The 13125-nt window shown below is 42.1% G+C and overlaps 1 protein-coding gene across 3 annotated transcripts in view; it reads left to right on the plus strand.

Moving 5' to 3' along the window:
• lrrfip1a (leucine rich repeat (in FLII) interacting protein 1a) overlaps positions 1–13125 on the plus strand; it is a 77349-nt gene that overhangs the window by 33754 nt on the left and 30470 nt on the right. Inside the window, exons 7-15 of one of the 3 annotated variants that reach the window (XM_061723036.1) lie at positions 275–316; positions 1846–1896; positions 4502–4537; positions 5032–5091; positions 5183–5224; positions 7266–7337; positions 10069–10197; positions 11852–11878; positions 11986–12105. In XM_061723036.1, the coding sequence (XP_061579020.1) occupies positions 275–316; positions 1846–1896; positions 4502–4537; positions 5032–5091; positions 5183–5224; positions 7266–7337; positions 10069–10197; positions 11852–11878; positions 11986–12105 (579 nt within the window). The remainder of the gene's footprint in view (positions 1–274; positions 317–1845; positions 1897–4501; positions 4538–5031; positions 5092–5182; positions 5225–7265; positions 7338–10068; positions 10198–11851; positions 11879–11985; positions 12106–13125) is intronic. The other 2 variants (XR_009782776.1, XR_009782777.1) reach the window with 2 other exon arrangements.

Raw genomic sequence — 13125 nt, forward strand, 5'->3', positions numbered from 1 at the left:
CCAGTGGTCCATGGACATTAATATTTGGTACAGTTACCAAGAACCAGTGGTCCATGGACATTAATAAAAGAGCCCAAGACCTTAATAAAAGATTGACTGAATATTTTTTAAGAGATTTGTTGGCCATGATTTAAAAAAATGGAAATCATACCCTGTCAAACGTGTAATGATGGCAGACCATTACATCCTAAGATCTAGGCCAAATGAATCCCTAGTTTGTGACATCTTTCTCTTCCTTACTCCCCCCCACAACCCTTATCCCCCCCCAATCCAGGAGGACAGTGAAAGGTACTCGTGTTCTTCACAGATGCACACGGTTTGTAGCTTTCCTACTCCTAACCTCCTTTCCTGTCGTATTTATTTTGAAAGGTTGTCCCGGACGTTTGTTGGACACTGGTGTTTTCCAGCAGAAGCTCATGGCGCTTTTCCACTAGTTCAGGGGTCAGCAACCCAAAATGTTTTAGAGCCATATTGGACCAAAAACACAAAAAACAAATATGTCTGGAGCCGCAAAAAATGAAAAGTCTTGTATAAGCCTTAGAATGAAGACAACACATGCTGCATTTATCTATATTAGTTAGACCTGGGGGAAGATTTTTTTTTTATTGTGCACTTCGAGAAAAAAGTCAAATGTTGAGAAAAAAGTCGAAATGTTGAGAAAAAAGTTGAAATGTCGAGAAAAAAGTCGAAATGTCAAGATTAATGTTGAAGTACAATCTTGAGAAAAAAGTCGAAATGTTGAGAAAAAGTCGAAATGTCGAGAAAAAAGTCGAAATGTTGAGAAAAAAGTCGAAATGTCGAGTAAAAAGTTGAAATGTCAAGATTAATGTTGAAGTACAATCTTGAGAAAAATTCCAAATTCCGAGAAAAAAGTCGAAATCTCGAGATTAAAAAGGAAAGGTAAAAGAAGAAGAAAAAGGAAAAAAGAAAAAAAAGGGAAGAAAAAAAGAGCTGCATGGGGCTCCAGAGCCACGGGTTGCTGACCCCTCCACTAGTTCCTACTCAGCCCGACTCGACTCGCCTCAGTTTGGTTCTTTTCCACCAGGGGTCTAACGTGCAGAGTAGATACTTTTCTGTATCTATTCTGCTGAGGTTCTAAGCTGCTGAGTCGGCTGTATCTGACATCATCACACTACAGGCCACCGATTGGTCGGGGGGTTGGAGTCAGACGTCTGAGTCAGGAGGAGGAAATCAGAGAAAGAGACTCTGACGGATTCTTGTTCATTTTATTCAACCAGCAATGGCAGCAAAAGTCTGTTTCTGATCCAACTCTGAGGGTCAGATGTTCATAAACCTGGTGCTGAGGAGAGAATTAAAAAGATCTAGACGGAGATAAGGAACGACCAGATCTACCAGGAACTCTGTCTCTTCATAACTGCTCACGGCTCCAGCTGACTTTTCAGCAGCGCTGAGATAAAGAAAAAAAAAAAGCATCGCTGCTTGAATCTTCTCTCACTCTCATTTTTTAACTTGATATGGAACACAAGCCACAGATCCAGCAGCACATTTATCATCTCCTCCAGGTTCTACATCTTTAGTGTTGTTGTCTTCTTCGTTTAGATCCCACAATCAAATACGTCACAGCAGCTTCACTCCAACCTCCGAGTCGGGCTGAGTAGGTACTAGTGGAAAAGCGCCATCAGGCAATCTTTTCATTCAGCTTGATTTTGAGAATATGGAGTGCGGAAGGTATGAGCTTTGGTTTTTTGTTGCTCTTCTGTAAAAACCTGGTGTCCTCAGGTAAAGGTTGTAGAACAATAAGTAAAATGAGTCTGTGAAGAAATAAAACATTGAAGGTAAATGAACATGGTGAACCCAAACGCTCCACTTCACCTCTCCCTGCAGCTGTCGGACGTTGATGAGCAGAGATCTCTGGGAAGCCGTGGCAGTGTCAGGGTCAGTATCACGTTAGCACGTTGTAATAGAGGGTCTGCATTGACGTCACTTCCCCTTACTCACACTGAGTGGCAAAAACAGCTGCAACTAGTGGAGAAGACGGGATAACAGCTGATTATGGGCTTAAATTAGCGTCAGTTGGACTTGACAGTGACCCGTACAGTTACCCCAAGAACCAGTGGTCCATGGACATTAATATTTGGTACAGTTACCCCAAGAACCAGTGGTCCATGGACATTAATATTTGGTACAGTTACCAAGAACCAGTGGTCCATGGACATTAATATTTGGTACAGTTACCCCAGAACCAGTGGTCCATGGACATTAATATTTGGTACAGTTACCAAGAACCAGTGGTGCATGGACATTAATATTTGGTACAGTTACCAAGAACCAGTGGTTCATGGACATTAATATTTGGTACAGTTACCAAGAACCAGTGGTCCATGGACATTAATATATGGTACAGTTACCAAGAACCAGTGGTCCATGGACATTAATATATGGTACAGTTACCAAGAACCAGTGGTCCATGGACATTAATATTTGGTACAGTTACCAAGAACCAGTGGTCCATGGACATTAATATTTGGTACAATTACCAAGAACCAGTGGTCCATGGACATTAATATTTGGTACAGTTACCAAGAACCAGTGGTCCATGGACATTAATATTTGGTACAGTTACCAAGAACCAGTGGTCCATGGACATTAATATTTGGTACAATTACCAAGAACCAGTGGTCCATGGACATTAAAGGTATTGTGACATCATTTTTAACACTATAAAAAGTCTTGGCCAACATCCCTCAAATGTGTCTAAAAGAGTGTAACAAGAAAAACTTCACTCTAGTACTCCATTCCTGGCTTTTTATGACAGTGTTTTTTTGCGCCGTGAAAAACGCTTCCTTTACCCCCTTTCCTGTCAATCATTGCGCCGCTCCTCCTCCAAACCTCCTCCAACCAACCGCTACACACTTCTGCCGGCGTCTCCACACACACGCGCGCACACCGAACCACAAACACCGACACACAGCCCAGACAGGGCGACTACAGCCCGGGGATGAAGTCCAACCGGGACCAGAGGACCGGGACCGCAGCTCCCCGCGAGCAATACGCTCACAGCGGCGTCGTAGAGTTAAGCCGGGAGCGACAGGCGAAGCATGCACGGAAAAGCAGCAGGGCGAAGCAGACAGTCCACAGCAAACAATCATAAAAATAAAGGCATGCAAGCAGCAGTGTCTCCTTATCTTAAGTCCAGTCAGTGGCCGCGGGTCTTCTTAGCAGTTTTCCTCCGGTGATTAGAACAGAAGAGGCTCTAAACTGCTCCGTGTTAAGCCTGATTTATGGTTCCGCGTTAAATCGACGCAGAACCTACGACGTAGGGTTCAGCGTAAGGTGCGCGTCGCCGCGTAACCCTACGCCGTAAGCTCTGCGTCGGTGTAACGCGGAACCATAAATCAGCCTTTATGGTGCGCTGGAGAGGAGAGGAGGCAGGGAGCTGGGTGGAGGGGGCGGTGATTTAGCGGGCCCTGACGTCACGGCCCGCCACCAAACCAGGTGCGCCGTTTTTGCACAGTTATGCGGAAAATCCCAGAAAGAACACAATACACTGAATGTTAAAAGTTAGTTGTTTTTTGGGTGTAATTGATGTCAAGACACCCAACAAAACACAAAAAATCAAGAAAAATGTGTTTTTCATGTCACAATACCTTTAATATTTCGTACAGTTACCAAGAACCAGTGGTCCATGGACATTAATATTTGGTACAGTTACCAAGAACCAGTGGTCCATGGACATTAATATTTGGTACAGTTACCAAGAACCAGTGGTCCATGGACATTCATATTTGGTACAGTTACCAAGAACCAGTGGTCCATGGACATTAATATTTTGCCACGAATCCAGTTTCCTGATATTTATATGTACTTAATTTCCGTGTATTTCCGCCGGGGAAATACACGAAGCAAAGCTTGAAGGTATACAAAAGTCTTGACGCTTGGTCCGACTTCAAGGCAGGATTTGTTGTAGAAATTAAAGTGATGAGGACACCGAACTTTATGATTTGACCGTTTAACGTTAGCTACCCAAAAATCCAACATTACCTGATACAAAATGGGAACCACAAATCCATGTTTCGGTGTCTGGAATCCAGTTGTTTCTGTGAATTGCAGCAATCCATTTGTCTCTCTTAAGCTTATCTTTTGTCAGTCTGTAAAACGATAACTCAGATTTCTTGCTAAATCTATGAATACAGTCGATCGCACAACAGCTCTTTCCCATTTTAGATGTTTTCCAGTTGCTCTAACTGAAAGTTTACACTGCCACTCAGTCTTTCTGACACTCAGTCTTTCTGACACTCAGTCTTTCTGACACTCAGTCTTTCTGACACTCAGTCTTTCTGACACTCAGTCTTTCTGACACTCAGTCTTTCTGACACTCAGTCTTTCTGACACTCAGTGGTTTAACCCGCTGTGTGGTCACATCTGTGACGTCATGCGCATTCCCTCTTTTTAAAATCCTCATTTTGAGCCTCTCTGTCTTATTCCCAGCAGCAGTCTGTTGGGATTCTGTACGCTGATGATGTTGTTTTGTTTTGCACAGTTGGACCTTGATTTTGTTGGGGCTTGTGGTGAAGAGGTGAGCGTCTGTTATTCACATGTGCACCTTCCTCACCATTTTACCTTCTACGCATGATTGAAATAATTTAATGTTGGTTAGCCCGATTTTTTTTTTTCTTCTTTTTTTTTTCTCGCTTTTATGCATGCCAAAAGTGAACAATGTCCTTTTCTGCTTCCGGATTTGTTTCTGAGTGTAAAGAATGAGGGCTGAATGGGGCGGAGGGTCTTGTGCAGGAAGGCTGACTCCCTTGAAAGCAGTTTGCTTTCATTCTGACCACAAGAACATTGTGCTTTGTTTTTCTTCAGGTCAAACGGTCGGTTATGCCTCAAAGTGTGAAGCTGTTTTCTGGTGTGCTTCTTAATTGTGGAAATGGTCTTCGTACTAATGATTGTTCATTGAACTCACATGGATACAGTGTTTGCTTGATACGTCAGGCTGTTCTTGCATGTATAATGAGACGGCTCGGTTGCTGAGATTTTCGACTTGACGGTTGTTTTTCTGTCCCTCTTAAGGGCTACCCGCTGCATAAAAAGTCCAAGAAAAAGAAGAAACATAAGCACAGAGATAAAGACGTATGTAAGAATGTTGTAACTAAAAAGAAGCTGCATGAATGTCCTGGACAGACATGGCAGGAGTCTCTCATTCCTGTTTTTTTATCCACAGAGCAACAGCAGTGAGGATGGTTACAGTGTTTTGTCTGGCAGGGTCAGTAACAATGTGTTGACCTGAAGAAGCTAATGCTGATCACAGGGCAAACACAACTTCCATATGAAGCCAATATTCTGTAAAAAGTTAATTTTCCATTAAAGGTTATAATGTAAGTAAATTAAAAACTAGGGCTGTAACAAAGTGTCCATGTAATCTATTACATCGACTACTTGAACATGTGGATTTTGCACAGCATGCACCGTATTACACAAAATAGGCGTGCATCTGTTTAATGCAAGCACCAACAATCTCACTTCCAGGTTGACTCCAACATTGTAGAAAATATTAACATTAACATAAAAAATATTTATAGCCCAGTTCAAAAACCATTTCTGGTCTAGCTAGATTTCACATCCATGATAAGGAAACCTGTTGGAGAACATGTTGGTTGGTTGTGTCCAAGCTTGAGGGGATCTTCTTCTACAGGTAGCAAAAACAGTGGTGTTTTCATGTGTTTTGGCCGTTCGTTTACACGAAAACGAAGCTCAAAGTCACCAAAAACCATCATTTCTGAAAACTCCGGCCAAAGTGGAGATTTGCAAAAACGGAGGGAAACGGACATTTAGGCTTCAGAACGTCACATTATGAGACTCACACTCAAAACCTTAACAAAAATATTTGTCTTATTTCTAGTTCAAATGTTTCAAATTTTAGTAAAAAAAAATCTCATTACACTTAAAACAAGACTCATCACTGGAAAAAAGTGAAAATTTACTTGAAACAGGTGAAAATTGTCAAATAACAAGTTCTTTATCTGGTGATGACTCTTGCTTTAAGTCTAATGAGATTTTTTGACTAAAAATTAGACATTTTAACTAGAAATAAGACAAATATTCCTGGTAAGATTTTGAGTTTTTTGCACGCGTCATGAGTGTGACCTGTGTTTACAATTAGTTTGGCCACCGTCAATATTTTCTTGTATTTTACCTGTTTTATATTCTAAAGTCACACTTAAAAGTAACTCCACTTCTCTGTCACTCCAAACCAAAGACTCTGGTTCATCTTGGAAGTAACTGGAAGTTACTCGTGTCGTTGGTTGATGTTTTTTTGTCTTGTTACACTGCCCCCTGTAGGTCTGGCTGCTCATAGCACCTTAACAGATATTTATGCAGGTTCCTGGAAATGATGGGATTTTTCAAAACGTAGAGGGGGAAATATCAGTTTTTTGTAAATACCCGGTTATGTGTAAACGTGGCCTTACTCTGTTCTGCTGGAGCTTTTCATTTTGACTTTATGCTGACTTGAGTTGTCAATAATGAGCTGCCTCCCCCCATGAAGACTGTGTTGTTCGTCGTTGAGGGTCTTTGAGGGTTAGTTACTGGGGAAGCAGCCCCCTGTTCTGGTGGGGATGGTGTTGTCACTAGTTTCAGTTCATGTTGTCAGGAATGTACTCAGTCCAGGCATTGATATCCTGTGTAATCCCAGTCTGTAGCCTCAATAAATCCTTGCAGAGTTTCTCCAGCTTCCTGTGACACCTCCTAGCAGTTCTTTTCTCTGAACTAGTGTTGTTTTGGTCAGCCTGTTTCAATTTCAGTTTTAGTCTAGTCTTTGGGTCAAGCTATCATTTTAGTTTTTATTCGGTTTAGTCACGTTCATTCTCCTTTTAGTCGTGTCAAGTTTCAGTCGACTAAAAGCGTCTCTACCCACCATGCCATGTTTAGATGCTCTGAGATCACTGAATCCTATCATTCTGGGCTTTTAGTCCTGCTTAACCTCAATAATTGCGCTTTATTTGGTGCAACAAAAATTCACCTCCTCGTACAGCTGTCAACCACAAAAGTAACAAAAGGTTACTATTAATATGTTGTATTTCTGCAATGATGCCAGCCCATAGCGGTCAGTGGAGAAACTGGAACTTTCTTATTATTGCAATGGACTCAACCTGGAAGTTGTCATGTTGCCCCGTGGTTCATACAAAATGAAACAAATCGCACAAAACAGGAAAACTACATTTGCAAACACCTTCAATCAAACTAATCACAGGATTTGTATCAGAAGAAACCAACTCTGGTGTGATGACATGGTCCTCTCTCCCCAGCCCTTAGACATCATGGGTTATCCCCGCTCCAGAACCTCCAGCAGGGCCAGTTCAGCCCGCTCCAGCCCAGTGGTGAGATCTCCCTCCCCGGGTTTCACAGCAAACATGTTTGTACAACTACAAGATACATTTGGGTGCCACGCCGATATTTGAACTGCACAGGCATGGTGTAAATCAGGAGTCCCAGTACCTGCATCCACTCACACACACTGTAGTGATTTAGGGATTGCAGCAGGTTACAGTGTCATCATGGGACTGGATCTCAACAATAGAGCTAAAAATAAATAAATAAATAGATAATATAAATATATATATATATATATATATATATATATATATATATATATATATACATACATACATACATATACATATATATATATATATATATATATATATATATATATATATGTGTGTATATACCGTATTTTCTGGACTATAAGCTGCATCCGCTCTATTTTTTAAAAAATAATAAAAGATATACAAGCCGCACCTGTATATAAGCTGCATCCGCTCTATTTAAAAAAAAAAGATATGCCAGCTGCAGATATTTCTGTTGTTAGATTAGATATTTACTACATGTACAGAACTGTTGAACTGTAAATGATGTACATGTTTGTACCTAAATAGATCTTTCCTAACAGTGTCTTTTAACACGGCAGCAACTTTGCTGATTAAAACGGGACAGAACCAAGAGAAAATAACCGCTATTTACTTATCTATTTATCTGTTTGAAATCTGCTTCTACCTACTTCTATCTGCTAAATAAGAAGTAGCGTATTCTTCTTTGCTTTTATTTTGTCTTAGTTTTGATTCTAATTCCGGTTAAAGCGCCCCGAGTGGTGGAAGAAAAATCCACAGAATAGCTGCACCTTTGTATAAGCTGCACGGTTGAAATAGTTTATAGTCCAGAAAATACGGTGTATATATATATATATATACAGTGAGAGTAAAAAGTATTTGACCCCTTGCTGATTTTGTTGGTTTGCCCACTAATAAAGACATGATCATTCTATACTTTTAATGGTAGATGTATTCTAACATGGAGAGACAGAATATCAAAACAAAAATCCAGAAAATAACTTTAAAGAATATATTTTTATTAATTTGTATTTCATGGAGGGAAATAAATATTTGATCCCTCTAGCCAAAAGCACTTAATACTTGGTGGCAAAGCCTTTATTTGCAAGCACAGCGGTCAGACGTTTGTTGTAGTTTACCACAAGGTTAGCACACATATCAGGAGGAATTTTGGCCCACTCTTCTTTGCAGATCCTCTCTAAATCATTAAGGTTGGTGGGCTGTCGCTTGGCAACTCGGACCTTCAGCTCCCTCCATAGTTTTTCAATTGGATTGAAATCCAGAGACTGGCTGGGCCACTCCATGACCTTAATGTGCTTCTTCTTGAGCCACTCCTTTGTTGCCTTTGCTGTATGCTTCGGGTCGTTGTCATGTTGGAAGACCCAACCGCGGCCCATTTTCAGCTTCCTTGCAGAGGAGAGGAGGTTGTTCCCCAGGACTGCACGGTACATGGCTCCATCCATCTTTCCACTGATGCGGTGAAGTAGCCCTGTGCCCTTGGCAGAGAAACACCCCCAAAACATAATGTTTCCACCTCCATGCTTGACGGTGGGCACAGTGTTCCTGGGGTCATAGGCAGCATTTTTCTTCCTCCACACATGACGGGTAGAGTTCAGGCCAAATAGTTCAATTTTGGTCTCGTCTGACCACAGAACCTTCTCCCAATCACTTTGTGCATCTTTGAGGTGATCATTGGCATACTTTAGGCGGGCCTCCACATGTGCCTTCTTCAGCAGGGGTACCTTTCGGGCACTGCAGGATTTTAATCCATTTCGGCGCAAGGTGTTGCCAATTGTTTTCCTGGTGACTGTGGTCCCAGCTGCCTTGAGGTCATTCACCAACTCCCTCTGTGTGGTTGCAGGACGATTTATCACAGTTCTCATGATCCTTGCCACCCCACGAGGTGAAATCTTCTGTGGAGCACCAGACCGAGGTCTATTGATGGTCATGTTAAACTTCTTAGATTTTCTCACAATTGCACCAATAGTTGTTACTTTAATACCTAGCATCTTGCTAATGTTTTTGTAGCCAATACCAGATTTGTGCAGGTCAACAATCCTGTCTCTGAGGTCCTGAGAGAGTTCTTTGGTCTTACCCATGTTGGAGGGTTTGGAATCTGTCTGATTGTCTGATTCTGTGAACAGGTGCCTTTTATACAAGTGATTAGTTAGAACAGGTGTCTTCAATTCAGGTAACAGGTTGATTGGGAGTGTCTAACTGGTCTGTGAAAGCCAGAACTCCTAATGCATACTAGGGGATCAAATACTTATTTCCCTCAATGAAATGCAAATAAATTAAAATAAATTATTTTAAGTTATTTTCTGGATTTTCTTTTTGATATTCTGTCTCTCCATGTTAGAATACATCTACCATTAAAAGTATAGAATGATCATGTCCTTATTCGTGGGCAAACCAACAAAATCAGCAAGGGGTCAAATACTTTTTACTCTCACTGTATATATATATATATATATATATATATATATATATATATATGCCTTAGGTTTTTACCAACATGGTATTAACCATTAATATATATGCAGACAAAGAAAAAAAAATAGCAATAAAAGATGAATATTAAAGATAAATGGATGTGCATCAATGGCTGATTGTAGATCTTCTCAGTCCAGAAGCTGAAGCAGAGCAGGCATTGTTGTGTGTTCAGAAGTGTAGAATTCCTCTGAGTTGGGATCTGTTGTTGTGTCACCGGTGGCCGTCGTAGGACAACTGTGGCTCTGTTTCCAACTTCCTGAGCACGACTGGCTCCAGTCTCCACGACCTGGACAGTGTCACCATCCCCGACTTCCCTGACGTGAACCGCTTTGCAGCTGCAGGACTCCCCGGCTGCCACGTGAGCTGCATCCCCGCTGCATCCCCGCTGCATCCCCGCTGCCCTGGGTGTGGACCTGGTCTGGTCGTTGACTGTGTTTCCATGCATCAATAACCCTTTTAAAACCCCAATATTGGCAATAACCCGTATTTGCACGGCCATGTAAACACCAATAACCCTTTGAATAACCCGAATCTGCTCATTTTGGGGTTTTTAAAAACCCGAATATGAGCCCTGGGTTACTCCTTTTAAAACCTGAATATTGGGTCATGTAAACACCAAACGGAATATCCCCATCAAACGGAACAGGAATTAGTTTTCTGCTCATGCTCTGTTCACAAGGAATCCTGGTCTTTTGAGTCCAGGAAGTTCTTCTAAACACGGAGAAACAAGACCAGGAGGAGACTAATCACTTCATAAATGTAATGAAGGATATGAACATTTCTGCATTTGTAGACGGTAGAAAGTACCGGGATAGAAGATTTACAAGAAGGTGAGAGAAAAGTTGCGCGAAGCAGCATTTGTTTTGAATTTGGATACAGGAAGAAGAAGCAGAAATGACGGTAATTGCGTCATGATGTTCTCCGTGCGTCGCTGGTTTGATCCAGATATCCCCAATGATTATTTACCATGTAAACGGAATATTCCTAATGTTTCAGTAACCGGAATATCAGCAATAACCCCAATTTTGACTGATGTAAACGTAGTCCTGGTCCGTGGTGCTGCATGACACTGGGACGGCTTTGTTTGAAGTGCTTTTGAACTTGACTAGAACCTGGAGATGTTTGGTGTTCATGAAAACAGCAGCCCAGGCTGGTTATATCTTCTTTAGTGTATCCTCTTTTATGTTGGTTTTTTTATCAGGAGATATGAAGGTAAAATACTTTTCTTTATACCACGGTCTGTGTGAATACTCCATTCTGATTGGCTGGCAGGTGTAGGTTAAAAGTGATAACCTCCACCTAGAAAACAAGTTTGGTCAAACTGCCTGATATCTTTAATATCATTGCGCTGGATCAACTGCCAGGTGGTAACCACGGCAACAGAGATTCAGAGAAGAAGAGCCGGCTACCGCAGGACGGCACATGAGGGATTTTGTAATTTCTTTTAATTTATTTTGTGAATTTAACAATTTTGATGACTGGGATGCAGAAGAGGAGAGAAAAGAAAATAGGCGAGCGGAGCTGAGTGGACTAGAATATCTCCTGTTGCTGAGTCGTATCTCAGGTCCGTCCTAGTTCCTGGAGAATCAACACTGTGTCCACTAATGAGCTTATGGGACGGTAGTGATTGTTCCAGGTATTAGTCAGACCCTCAGGTGTTACCAAGGAAACTGAGTTATGGCTTGTTAAAAAACTATCAGGTTCCAACGGCTGCAGACGAGAGATTAAATAGTCGCTCAGCCGCTCAGCTGTGGTTGTTATAAAACTAATGATTTACACTGAAAACACACTAAAGCATGAACAACTGATTTAATATTTATGTTTTCTGGTAAGTGACTGGTATAAGCGGATAATGTCCTTCGAGGTGACATTAACATAAATATATGGACTTTGCGGAGGCAAAAAGGTTCACGCCCCCACGTCGTCCATATATTTATGTTAATGTCATTATCCCGTACTTATCCTCCCTTTAGCCTCTGCTTGCTCTGATTGTTTGTCATTTGTATTTTCAGGAGGAGGACAGAGAATTCCTGGAGAAGGTGAGTGAATTTCATGGGAGGACTCTGTCATTAGACGGCATTAGTCTATAAAATAGAGCGATAAGTGGTGATGTCTTTAGTACAAATGTGTATGTTTCTCTTGTCAGGGGTCTCGTCCAGCTTCTGCCCTAACGGCAGGAACCCTCACCTCGCTAGGGGGCATGTCCTTGCGGAGAGGAAGTGAGGACACAGCGGTGGACGTAGAAAGCTCCATACGAGATATCAAGGTAAACTCCCCCCGACACAGAGAGGACTAGGACGGCTGGCACGGGATTGTAAAGCTCACACAGTCAGTGGAATAGAGAATCAGAGGGAAGTTACAAGAAAATGTCTTGCAAAATGTCTTTTAGATGCTTGCACTGTTGTGTGCCAAACCCACATTGGGTTCTTTTTTACTCTGAAAGTGTCTTCTCAAAAAAACATACAAATAGTCCCCTACTGACACATTTTTGAATTGTGAGCTTTCATACAGAAAAGTGTCTTGTTGCTTGGGCAAGGGCTGTATACAGGACGGTCTCAGAAAAATACAGCTTAAAAGGAACCCTGGCTATTAAGACATGTAGTCCCTAATTAGCCACAATTGTTCTCTTATACTAAAATATGTTGTTAGAAACACATAAAATAATCTAATTGCTTTAAAAATCTACAATGTTTATCACATATTTTGACCTGTGGGAGGCGCCATGTTTTACCTGCGCAATGCATTCTGGGGGCGATGACGTAGTTCGTTGGCTCTGGGAAGATAAGCCCCGTTAGTTTAACTGGGACAGGTATCTAAAACATAGATGAGCAGCATCTCCCGGCCGTGGAGGCTGACGAGGGAGCCCATAAGACGTCTCGGTTCAGGCAAACTGGATCAAAGTTCTGTGATGCACGGGAGATCTGCAAAAATGATCAAAGTCGTGCGCATCTTACCAGTGCATTAGGCTCCTGCGTAGACGGCGTAGACGGCGTAGCCTACGGCGTAGACGGCGTAGCCGGGGCTTTAGAGCCTGCAGCGCTCCGCCATCCGCTCTCGCCGCCGCCGGGATGGAGACGCCGGTGGGCAATATGCACGTTTGGGTGGGCATAGCCCACCCCTCTCCCCCCTAAAACCGGCTTCGGTGCTGATGACAGACCAGAGGCTGAGGGGACTGGCCCGGGACTTTGACGAAACGGGAGGCGCAGACTTCGCTTCAAATAGGCAAGAACATCTTTATTTGATTTAATGACACCAGATCTGGCTGGGGTTTTTATTGTAGCATCGG

This window comes from Cololabis saira, chromosome 6 (genome assembly GCF_033807715.1).
Source record: "Cololabis saira isolate AMF1-May2022 chromosome 6, fColSai1.1, whole genome shotgun sequence".
In the NCBI taxonomy this organism is placed as follows: domain Eukaryota; kingdom Metazoa; phylum Chordata; class Actinopteri; order Beloniformes; family Belonidae; genus Cololabis; species Cololabis saira.